Consider the following 12,073-nt stretch of genomic DNA (forward strand, 5'->3'; position numbering starts at 1 on the left):
GTTTTAATGAGGCCCAGCCCTGGTCTTCTCTTTGGGTTTTTTTAGGTTCCGATTTCTTTAATAAAATTTCAATTCAGCAGCTAGATCTTTTATATATATATATAACCTTCTTCTAAATGAGAATATGAAATTTATTTTCAATCATTAAATTTCTAAGATCTATAATGAATATATCAATTTAATGGATGAATGCAGTATTTTGGTTCGAATCTTATGATAATTTTACGATGATTGTGTAATTATGTTTCAAGTGCAAAAAAATTTATAACAGTAATTTTATATATACATTCAGTTAGTATTTTCACTTTTTGTAATTGTCTTGTCTTCAAATTTTAAAATTACAGTTTAAGCGATTGCATTGAAGTTTTTTCCGAAGCCGTTTAAAGTTTAAACCAAGGAATATCTATAAACTGCAATATTAATCAAATCAATCAAGCAAACCCTTTGCACAAACTATATTTTTCCTAAAACAGAAATATATATAATTATCCTTTCTAGACCAACCGCGTGTAATTTTAATAATCAATTTCTCTCGAGTCAACGCGCTCAGACATTCGTTTTGACATATGCTTTCGATTCCAAATTTGTTGGGATTCAAGTCATTCAACATCTATTTGGTCTGTATACACACACACAGACACACGCGCACACACACACACACACATATATATATATATATGCACACGAATGCAATTAATTAAACAAACACACTCGATTTGAGCTCTTTGAGTTTCATGCAGTTCTCAGACGGGACTTTGATCAAACAAGAAGCGAACTGTCCACGCGGCGGAGGAGATGGCGGAGGGCGGAGGCGGGGGCAAGTACAGGGGCGTGCGCAAGCGAAAATGGGGGAAATACGTCTCCGAGATACGCCTACCCAACAGCCGGGAACGGATATGGCTCGGCTCCTACGGCACACCGGAGAAGGCGGCTCGGGCCTTCGACGCCGCCCTCTTCTGCCTACGCGGCCGCACCGCCAAGTTCAACTTCCCAGACGACCCGCCTGACATCCCGGGCGGGGAGTCGCTGTCCCCGCCCGAGATTCAGGTCGTGGCTCAGCGCTACGCGAATAGTTGGGGAGCTGGCCCGCAGGCGGCAACGGGGGGCGGAGGAGACGGTGGGTTTCGGGCTCGGGCCTCGGAAGATTCCGCGACGGTGGACTTGATTGATGGGTCGTTTTGGGAAATGGTGGACAATGCGGGCTGCGTTGCGGATTTCGGGCTTTTTGTGGAGCCCGGTGAAATGTATATGGATCCATATTATGAAACTAGGGTTTATGAAGATGAGGACGAGTGCTATGATCATCGGCTTTGGAATTTCTAAGAAATGTGAAGCTTTTTCTTTTTACAAACAACAAAAAGAAATGTGAAGGTCTTCGTATTCGATTTTGTATTATATGTAGTATGGTTATATAGTGCACACATGTACAATTTTTGTATGGAATCAAAATAAATACAATTATTCATCATATATGTTGCTACCAAATTAAACACAATTAATTTTATAACCTGGAGAGAGAAGAAAGAGAGAGAAAGAGAGGGAGTGATTCATCCACGGATAAGATGCATGTAAAAGAAAAAGAGTCCCTAACCCTAACCCTAATTAAACCCTACTACCCGCTGAGCAATTCATCATATATATCAGCAATCCAAAAGCACTAAAAACTCTGAGTATGGATTAAGAGGGTGTTTGGCTGAGCTTATAAGCTCCTTCAAAGTGTTTGGCAAAATAAGCTTTCAAACAGCTTATAAGCTCCAAGAGCTTATAAGTTCCGCCAAATATAAGTTCTTCTACCCAACTTATTTTTTTATAATCTCATATGCAACAATCTTTTTACAAATATTTTTCAACTATAATTTATTATTTTTATCATATATCATTTAAGTTATTTTTCTTCGATTTTCTCTCTCTAACAAAAAAATTCTCTCTCTAGCTTATAAGCTCAATTATCCAAACACTTTGACAACTTATAAGCTCTTAAAAATTACATTTTATAAGCTCTTGAAACATCTCATAAGCTCCAAGAGCTTATAAGCTCTTTGAAATAAGCTTAGCCAAACACCCTCTAAATTGCAGCTCAAGATTGAGTTCATCTCTGGCATTTATCTACAATGATCCTATCGAACAAATCCAAGTGGCGTGATCTTTCATATACATATACAACGACGACAACTGATCCTCTGTAAAAACCATATTTCTCTATTGATTTTTTGAATCAAAGGAAATTAAGATGTACTCCCTCCATTCCATTACAAATATCTCATTACTTTTGGGTACGAAGATTAAGAATTAGTAGATAAAGTAAGTTGGTGGAGAGAGATAAATAAATTAGAATTTGTAAAAGTAGGTATAGAGATAGTAGGTGGTGGGCCCATTAGTGTCACGACCGGCCTTAATTAAGGATAATTAATCCGGGAAAACCATGACTGGGGAAGGGAAATTAAGAAGCGGGTTTAGAAAGGGGTGCATAAAAGAATACTCAAAGAGCTTGAATACGCGTGAAATATTCCTTAAAAAGGAAAAAGGCATAGTTCGCATAAAAAGAGTACTCAAAGAACTTGTATACGCGTTATTTTTCTTAAAAGGAAAAAAAGGCATTTTTAGGGGCTTGGCTAAAACATTATCAGAGTTTGCAACGGAAGGTGTAACTGAAATAATCAGTGTTTACAGCGGAATGCATAACTAAGATACATGTATGAAGACATGTATCCTTTCTGAGCCTACTTTAAGTTCGACAAAAACTCCACTCAGCAACAACACTTCATCGCCCATCACAGCTCAACCTGCACAAACATAAACATACGTAGGGCTAAGTACAAGAGTACTTAGTGGGCAGTTGCCAAGCATATAACATAACATCAACAACAAAACACAACATCGCATAAGAGGCATAAGTTTCTTTCAAATCCTTTGCTCATTAAACATTTCCAAATTCATAACTAGTATAAGCGCATTCTTCATCATTAACAATCATCAACACGCATCGTGTCGTGGAGAAGGCCTTCCCCAACGAACACGGGCATCGCGCCGTGAAGGGGGCCTCCCTCAGCGGTCACGGCATCGTACTATTGAGGGAGGCCTCCCCCAATAGACGTTGTAACACTGGAATACTGGCATCGCGCCGCTAGGGAGGCCTCCCTCAGCGGACACGGGCATCGCGCCGTGAGGAAGGCCCTCCTCAACGGACACGGCATCGTACTGTTGAGGGAGGCCTTCCCCAACAGACGCAAGCATCAATCACAGGCATAAACTTATCAGCGTAAAGCATTCAAGCGTAAATAAGCGTAATCAAGCGTAAATCATTTAGCGTAAAGCATAATAAAGCATACCATACTTGAAGATCCAATTTGCATTATAAAGCATAACACATGCATAGCATTTTATTTACGCGTAAGAAATTGCCCACCTGATAGCAAAGTTTTGCTAAGGTACTCTAACTCCTTGTGTAGTTTTTACTCTCGCGCTTGACCTTAATCACGAGAATATAAAATAAGACATTGCCTCGAGGAAAATTCTTAATTAATGAGAAAGCGTAATTTAACTATGCATGAATCTTGTATGCATGAACTAACATTTTCGAACGATATTCGGAAATTCTACTATTAATCCTCGTTAATAAATTTAACTAACTCTCATTTATCGCGGTCGAATAAAGATGTAACTCTTCCTTTCTCGTCGTAATATTCTAAAAGTAAAATAAACCTCGCTTTTGTACTCGATCGAAAATAAAGAACTAACTCGGCTTTAATCGAGGTGTGATCTCATAAAAATTATCGGGCTTTTCAAAATTTAATAAATAATTGAAAACATTTCTCTTGAGTTAAGAATACCAACAATATTCTTACTCGTCTTTCTTTAATAATTGGATTTATAATTAAAATCAATTAAATACTTTTATTGCAAGTAAAAATGCAATTTCATGTCATGCTTAGCATATAATAAGTAATTTACTTAAAATATGCACATAATAATAATACAATATTATTATTATGTAAATCATCTTTTGAGAAAGATAATTAATTAAACTAAATAAATAGTCTAATTAATAAGTATCCATTTTTCTTTGAACTGCAGCCCAGTTAAATAATAAGGTAGCCCATTTCTTAAAAAAAAAAAAAAAAAAAAAAAAAAACATAAGCCCAATAATCAATTAAGTGAAAGAGGCCCACTAAAAAGTTAGGCCCAACTGAATTAAATTAGGAAAGGCCCAATTGTAGAATAAAATAAATTAGGCCCAACTGGAACAATATTACTGGACTCAAATAATTAAATAGATCTAGGCTCAAATAAAAAAAAATAGCAGTCCAACTGAGATAAATAATTCTGGGCTCAATAAAATTATGTTGTTGGGTTCAAATAATTAAAATAGGAAGCCCAAATAAAGCAAGGTCCATTTCTTCTCAATTATTCGGCCCAATTGAATATAAAAATAAAGGCCCAAAACAATTTAAACAAAGCCCAAGCTTAAAATTCGGCCCAAAAGAAATTAGTGGCCCAAAACATAGCCCAACTTAAAAAAAAAACAAAAGCCCAAACCTCTATCTCTTTACTCAACTCTCGGTCTTCTTTTTTTTTTTTCTCACCCACACAATTTCATAACTCTCTCTCTCTCAAAGAAATACACACACACAGACGCACGCTTCGGTTCTCTCTCTCTCTCGATCCCTCTCCAGCCGAGGCGGGCGCCGCCGCCGCTGCCGGCGCGGCCGTGCCTGGCAGAGGGTGGCACACCTTGCCGTCTCACTCTCCTCTCTCTCTCAAGGAGTTGCTCGCCCCTTCCTCTCCAGCCTGCTCGCTCGGCTCCATCCTCCGCACAGGTCGGCTCCTCCTACCCCGGCAGTGCAGCGGCAGTCGGCTCCGGTTGGCTTCGATTTTCGACACTTCAAATCAGCGTCGTTCTCTCTCCTCAGCGCAGAGCCCCCAAAATCGTGCCCTAGAGTCAACTACCAGGTTGCTGCCGCCGTTGTCTGGAGCCATCGCCGCCGTCTGGAGTTGCTGCTGCTCGTCCGATGGTCAGCGCCGACTGCTGCTGCTTCGCCGGGAGTCGCCGCCGACTGGAGTTGCTGCTCTCGACCTTGCTCTCTGTTTCTCTACTCCCAAGTCATCTCCCCCTTTCAATCTATGGAGCGGAGGAAAATCCTTACTCCTAATTCAGAAATCGCCTCAGCTCGACGCCGCTCTACTATGAAATTCCGGCGAGCAGGAGAGTGTCCGACGCCCTCATCGATTCTCCGATGAGTAGTAAATCAGGGTAGGGCGGTGTCCGCTGCTCCCCTCTTTCACTCGTGTACACGAACGAGGGAAAGGCCGAGTTCTCGGTCCTCTTAGCTCAGGCGAGAGAGTCACCGCCGTCCACCTCTCGTTCGACGGAATAGTCAAGTCGGCTCCTTCTCGGTACATTGAAACAGGTACAGTAAAATACTCATTTTTCCCCTTATAAATCTAAGTTAGTAATACTCTGCTAAGTTAGTAATACTCTTGATCTCTCTATACATATCGGTTATGCTAGAGATTGAAACTAGGCACTGTGATTTGCTTAATCCATCTATGCATATATATATACACACCTGTATACTATGTATTTCCTTTTAAACATATGCTTGATGATATGATGTATGAACTGGAGCTGAGCTTAGTATATACCTGCTATGCTTGGTGTTCGTTAGCTGTTTGTTGTTGATTTGTATGAGATGAACTAAAATAAGGTTGATACTTTAACAAATACAGGTGAGTAAGGAATGAATGGAGGTGAATGGAGGAAGGTTGCTGCTGAATTGTTTGCTTGAAGAAGTGTTGGCTAGTAGCTTTCAAGAATCGAAGGTGGTGGGGAGAATGTAGTGGAGGAAAGCAAAAGGTGGTGGGCAAAGGATTGTAGTGCACACTTTTCCTTATCTTATCTTGCTTTGCAACATTTTGTTTTTTTTTTTTTTTTAAAACTCTCTCTTTCGTGGTGGAATGTTGGTGGTGATTATATAATTAGATAGTGGAGTCAAGATGAATCTAGAGATGATTTGAGAGTTGAATGTATGATCTTCTGGTGCAATCAAGGACTAAAGTCGTTCCACAATAAGATAAAATTCTAGCAATTGTGAAAATAAAAAAAAAACTACTCTTCCAAGTAACGGAAATGGCTGATGGAAAACGGCGGTGGTAATTATGCGTGTATAGTGTGATGTCCTAATTGTAAATAATAATAATAAATCTTCGTGTCTTGGTTACTTAGTGCATCTGCTATTTAATCGCGTTTTTGCAATCAAATACTGGCTTCTGTTCATTATTTGTGTATAAATTAAATACGTAGATTTAATTCATTTCACAAGCCATTTAATATCTAGATTAAATCCGTAGATTTAATCTGCGTTGCAGTCGGAATAATTCCTCGACTTCAAGTAGCACTAATAAATATAATTGCTTCTGTTTTTCGATTAATAAATAACATGACTTTGCTAAGTCATTCATAACTTGGAAATAATAATTATTGAATGGCTCAATAATGCTCGTCGCGTTTTTCTCATACGTAAAAAAAATATAAAACTAAAATAATAACTCCGTTTCTAAAAAAAAAAAAATCAGGACCATAAATTGGATTTATTTATAAAAATTTGCATTTACCAGTTTTAATCATAATTAAAAGAGCGGGCTACTACATACTACCCCTCTTAACAAAAATTTCGTCCCGAAATTTGCATATCTCTGCTAAAACAATTCGGGGTATTTTTCCTTCATCTTGTCTTCAAGTTCCCGCGTGGCTTCTCTTGTCTGCGGTGTCTCCATAAGATTTTCACTGATGTGATTGAGGCTGATTTCGCAAGTGTCCACGTATTGCTGGCAAGGGAGTGTGGGTGTTCCCAACTGCTGAACCTTGTTGTCTGTTGGGGCATTGCGTGGAGTAGTGACCTTTTTGACCACAATTGTAACAACCGTTAGTCCCAGATCGACAAACACTTCTATGCATCTTACCGCAATTTGGGCAAGGTGAAATTCCTTTCTGACCTTGGTTACCTCCAGTTGGCTCGAGATTAGTCTGTGCCTCGTACCTTGGTTGAATAAACTGTTCGTCCCGTTCCTTTTCTTGCCACACTTTCTTACTAGTCTGATTGACATTGTCTTCGTTGTTGTCCCTCTTGCGCTTCCCTTTGAGAGTATGCGAGGCTGCTGGTGGATCGTTTGGCATTGAGATCAATGGTGGGGCTGACTTGTCTGACGGCATTGCAGCTTCAATGTCAAGTGCCCTGTTCAGAGACTCCGTGTATGAGAGTCCTCCGTGGCTTGCTAGAGCCATCTTAATTTCGTACCGCAGTCCGGCACAAAATTTCTCTGCCATCTTCTCCTCTGTGTCCACTTGTTGTGGAGCAAACCTAGACAGATTGCAGAATTCCTTGTCGTATTCAACCACAGATTTCTTTCCTTGCTTCAACTCGTAGAACTCAGCTTCTTTCTTCTTCCTATAGCTTTTCGGAATATATTTATCATATAATCCTGTCTTAAAATCTTCCCAAGTATAACTTGCCCATTGTTCAGGTGTCAGAATTTTTCGTCGTGCTTCCCACCAGAAGTCAGCCGATCCTGTTAGTTGGAAAGAGACGCAAGATAGGCGCTCCTCATCAGTACAACGTAGGAAGTTGAAAATGCGTTCCATTGCACGCACCCAAATCTCAGCTTCAGCCGGTTCACTCGTTCCGTCAAACGTAGGTGGATTTTGCCTTAAAAAGAGTTCTTCGACTCTCCTAGTTGGGGGCGGAGGGGGTAGGTTATGTCCTCGAACATCTTGTGGTTCTTCGGGTACAGCGTTACGGTTTCTGCGATTGTTATTGTTTCTCGCAGGGCGTCCTCTCTTAGGCGGCATTCTGGTAGCAAATATGTGCCAATTAGTACACTCTAGCATAATCTAATACAAACCTCAAAAGAATTCTTGTAAGGTCAACTTATTATAACTTGTAAACAAGTCATAACTCCAATGACAGCATTGATGTAGTAAGCTTTAAGGGTCCTTAACATCTCAAATCTATGAGTCATAACAATCCTTAAGCATATAATATCACATCATCTAAACTGGATACTTAAGCATAAGTCATGGAGATTTATAGTGGCTATAATATCATCAGCTTAAGAAATTTTTTTTTTTTTCTATACGTATCACTTATCTTGCTTCCTTCACTATAGCCACCAAAAGATACAATCTAATTTTTTTTCTATGTTTGCTTCTATGTTCTGTCGTAGTGGTGATCTCATATCTTAATAGCTCTATGTTCATAGGGATTCATTCTATAGGCATACTTAATCGCGCTTGCGTAAATCATTTCATTCAATAACAACATAACATAGCTATTGACAGTTACTCACTTTGTTATTACGATAATTCTCACTTTTTGTAAACATTAACTCAAAACTTGGAATAGCTTACCATTCTGCTTCGTTGAGTGTGATGCGATGAAGTGCTGAGCTTTGTCGATTGAACTTTAGACACTTTAGTGATCCATTCTAAGTTTGGCTTAAATAAACTCTTAGGCTCAGAGCAAACGAACTGCTCTGATACCACTCTGTCACGACCGGCCTTAATTAAGGATAATTAATCCGGGAAAACCATGACTGGGGAAGGGAAATTAAGAAGCGGGTTTAGAAAGGGGTGCATAAAAGAATACTCAAAGAGCTTGAATACGCGTGAAATATTCCTTAAAAAGGAAAAAGGCATAGTTCGCATAAAAAGGGTACTCAAAGAACTTGTATACGCGTTATTTTTCTTAAAAGGAAAAAAAGGCATTTTTAGGGGCTTGGCTAAAACATTATCAGAGTTTGCAACGGAAGGTGTAACTGAAATAATCAGTGTTTACAGCGGAATGCATAACTAAGATACATGTATGAAGACATGTATCCTTTCTGAGCCTACTTTAAGTTCGACAAAAACTCCACTCAGCAACAACACTTCATCGCCCATCACAGCTCAACCTGCACAAACATAAACATACGTAGGGCTAAGTACAAGAGTACTTAGTGGGCAGTTGCCAAGCATATAACATAACATCAACAACAAAACACAACATCGCATAAGAGGCATAAGTTTCTTTCAAATCCTTTGCTCATTAAACATTTCCAAATTCATAACTAGTATAAGCGCATTCTTCATCATTAACAATCATCAACACGCATCGTGTCGTGGAGAAGGCCTTCCCCAACGAACACGGGCATCGCGCCGTGAAGGGGGCCTCCCTCAGCGGTCACGGCATCGTACTATTGAGGGAGGCCTCCCCCAATAGACGTTGTAACACTGGAATACTGGCATCGCGCCGCTAGGGAGGCCTCCCTCAGCGGACACGGGCATCGCGCCGTGAGGAAGGCCCTCCTCAACGGACACGGCATCGTACTGTTGAGGGAGGCCTCCCCCAACAGACGCAAGCATCAATCACAGGCATAAACTTATCAGCGTAAAGCATTCAAGCGTAAATAAGCGTAATCAAGCGTAAATCATTTAGCGTAAAGCATAATAAAGCATACCATACTTGAAGATCCAATTTGCATTATAAAGCATAACACATGCATAGCATTTTATTTACGCGTAAGAAATTGCCCACCTGATAGCAAAGTTTTGCTAAGGTACTCTAACTCCTTGTGTAGTTTTTACTCTCGCGCTTGACCTTAATCACGAGAATATAAAATAAGACATTGCCTCGAGGAAAATTCTTAATTAATGAGAAAGCGTAATTTAACTATGCATGAATCTTGTATGCATGAACTAACATTTTCGAACGATATTCGGAAATTCTACTATTAATCCTCGTTAATAAATTTAACTAACTCTCATTTATCGCGGTCGAATAAAGATGTAACTCTTCCTTTCTCGTCGTAATATTCTAAAAGTAAAATAAACCTCGCTTTTGTACTCGATCGAAAATAAAGAACTAACTCGGCTTTAATCGAGGTGTGATCTCATAAAAATTATCGGGCTTTTCAAAATTTAATAAATAATTGAAAACATTTCTCTTGAGTTAAGAATACCAACAATATTCTTACTCGTCTTTCTTTAATAATTGGATTTATAATTAAAATCAATTAAATACTTTTATTGCAAGTAAAAATGCAATTTCATGTCATGCTTAGCATATAATAAGTAATTTACTTAAAATATGCACATAATAATAATACAATATTATTATTATGTAAATCATCTTTTGAGAAAGATAATTAATTAAACTAAATAAATAGTCTAATTAATAAGTATCCATTTTTCTTTGAACTGCAGCCCAGTTAAATAATAAGGTAGCCCATTTCTTAAAAAAAAAAAAAAAAAAAAAAAAAAAACATAAGCCCAATAATCAATTAAGTGAAAGAGGCCCACTAAAAAGTTAGGCCCAACTGAATTAAATTAGGAAAGGCCCAATTGTAGAATAAAATAAATTAGGCCCAACTGGAACAATATTACTGGACTCAAATAATTAAATAGATCTAGGCTCAAATAAAAAAAAATAGCAGTCCAACTGAGATAAATAATTCTGGGCTCAATAAAATTATGTTGTTGGGTTCAAATAATTAAAATAGGAAGCCCAAATAAAGCAAGGTCCATTTCTTCTCAATTATTCGGCCCAATTGAATATAAAAATAAAGGCCCAAAACAATTTAAACAAAGCCCAAGCTTAAAATTCGGCCCAAAAGAAATTAGTGGCCCAAAACATAGCCCAACTTAAAAAAAAAACAAAAGCCCAAACCTCTATCTCTTTACTCAACTCTCGGTCTTCTTTTTTTTTTTTCTCACCCACACAATTTCATAACTCTCTCTCTCTCAAAGAAATACACACACACAGACGCACGCTTCGGTTCTCTCTCTCTCTCGATCCCTCTCCAGCCGAGGCGGGCGCCGCCGCCGCTGCCGGCGCGGCCGTGCCTGGCAGAGGGTGGCACACCTTGCCGTCTCACTCTCCTCTCTCTCTCAAGGAGTTGCTCGCCCCTTCCTCTCCAGCCTGCTCGCTCGGCTCCATCCTCCGCACAGGTCGGCTCCTCCTACCCCGGCAGTGCAGCGGCAGTCGGCTCCGGTTGGCTTCGATTTTCGACACTTCAAATCAGCGTCGTTCTCTCTCCTCAGCGCAGAGCCCCCAAAATCGTGCCCTAGAGTCAACTACCAGGTTGCTGCCGCCGTTGTCTGGAGCCATCGCCGCCGTCTGGAGTTGCTGCTGCTCGTCCGATGGTCAGCGCCGACTGCTGCTGCTTCGCCGGGAGTCGCCGCCGACTGGAGTTGCTGCTCTCGACCTTGCTCTCTGTTTCTCTACTCCCAAGTCATCTCCCCCTTTCAATCTATGGAGCGGAGGAAAATCCTTACTCCTAATTCAGAAATCGCCTCAGCTCGACGCCGCTCTACTATGAAATTCCGGCGAGCAGGAGAGTGTCCGACGCCCTCATCGATTCTCCGATGAGTAGTAAATCAGGGTAGGGCGGTGTCCGCTGCTCCCCTCTTTCACTCGTGTACACGAACGAGGGAAAGGCCGAGTTCTCGGTCCTCTTAGCTCAGGCGAGAGAGTCACCGCCGTCCACCTCTCGTTCGACGGAATAGTCAAGTCGGCTCCTTCTCGGTACATTGAAACAGGTACAGTAAAATACTCATTTTTCCCCTTATAAATCTAAGTTAGTAATACTCTGCTAAGTTAGTAATACTCTTGATCTCTCTATACATATCGGTTATGCTAGAGATTGAAACTAGGCACTGTGATTTGCTTAATCCATCTATGCATATATATATACACACCTGTATACTATGTATTTCCTTTTAAACATATGCTTGATGATATGATGTATGAACTGGAGCTGAGCTTAGTATATACCTGCTATGCTTGGTGTTCGTTAGCTGTTTGTTGTTGATTTGTATGAGATGAACTAAAATAAGGTTGATACTTTAACAAATACAGGTGAGTAAGGAATGAATGGAGGTGAATGGAGGAAGGTTGCTGCTGAATTGTTTGCTTGAAGAAGTGTTGGCTAGTAGCTTTCAAGAATCGAAGGTGGTGGGGAGAATGTAGTGGAGGAAAGCAAAAGGTGGTGGGCAAAGGATTGTAGTGCACACTTTTCCTTATCTTATCTTGCTTTGCAA

The 12,073-nt window shown here is 39.9% G+C and overlaps 2 protein-coding genes and 2 long non-coding RNA genes across 6 annotated transcripts; 3 read left to right on the forward strand and 1 right to left on the reverse strand.

Moving 5' to 3' along the window:
- Positions 1–637: 637 nt before the first annotated feature.
- Positions 638–1,478, forward strand: LOC131004826 (ethylene-responsive transcription factor ERF017-like). Its single transcript, XM_057931580.1, has one exon. It carries the CDS (start codon positions 796–798, stop codon positions 1,321–1,323), a length of 528 nt encoding a protein of 175 aa, XP_057787563.1. The 5' UTR covers positions 638–795; the 3' UTR covers positions 1,324–1,478.
- A 1,076-nt stretch (positions 1,479–2,554) lies between these two features.
- Positions 2,555–11,948, reverse strand: LOC131004828 (uncharacterized). Of its 3 annotated transcripts, XR_009095115.1 has the most exons (4): positions 11,808–11,948; positions 9,570–9,632; positions 3,407–3,469; positions 2,555–2,783 (listed from the first exon to the last, which is right to left on the reverse strand). XR_009095115.1 is itself a non-coding variant. In XM_057931581.1 (3 exons), exon 3 carries the CDS (start codon positions 7,844–7,846, stop codon positions 6,782–6,784), a length of 1,065 nt encoding a protein of 354 aa, XP_057787564.1. In that variant the 5' UTR covers position 7,847; positions 9,570–9,632; positions 11,808–11,948; the 3' UTR covers positions 4,123–6,781. The 3 variants fall into 3 exon arrangements, 1 of the variants encoding a protein (XP_057787564.1); XM_057931581.1 differs by lacking the exons at positions 2,555–2,783; positions 3,407–3,469 and adding an exon at positions 4,123–7,847; XR_009095114.1 differs by lacking the exons at positions 2,555–2,783; positions 3,407–3,469 and adding an exon at positions 8,652–8,946.
- On the forward strand, positions 3,481–5,909 carry LOC131004829 (uncharacterized). Its single transcript, XR_009095116.1, has 2 exons — positions 3,481–5,408; positions 5,728–5,909. It is a non-coding gene; the product is annotated as an uncharacterized LOC131004829 (long non-coding RNA).
- On the forward strand, positions 10,293–12,073 carry LOC131004830 (uncharacterized). Its single transcript, XR_009095117.1, has 2 exons — positions 10,293–11,572; positions 11,892–12,073. It is a non-coding gene; the product is annotated as an uncharacterized LOC131004830 (long non-coding RNA).

This window comes from Salvia miltiorrhiza, unplaced genomic scaffold (genome assembly GCF_028751815.1).
Source record: "Salvia miltiorrhiza cultivar Shanhuang (shh) unplaced genomic scaffold, IMPLAD_Smil_shh original_scaffold_462, whole genome shotgun sequence".
Lineage (NCBI taxonomy): Eukaryota > Viridiplantae > Streptophyta > Magnoliopsida > Lamiales > Lamiaceae > Salvia > Salvia miltiorrhiza.

Bases quoted from the DNA above. Each gene is read 5' to 3' on its own strand.
- LOC131004826 (XM_057931580.1), top strand. From the start codon at position 796: ATGGCGGAGGGCGGAGGCGGGGGCAAGTACAGGGGCGTGCGCAAGCGA.
- LOC131004828 (XM_057931581.1), bottom strand. From the start codon at position 7,846: ATGCCGCCTAAGAGAGGACGCCCTGCGAGAAACAATAACAATCGCAGA.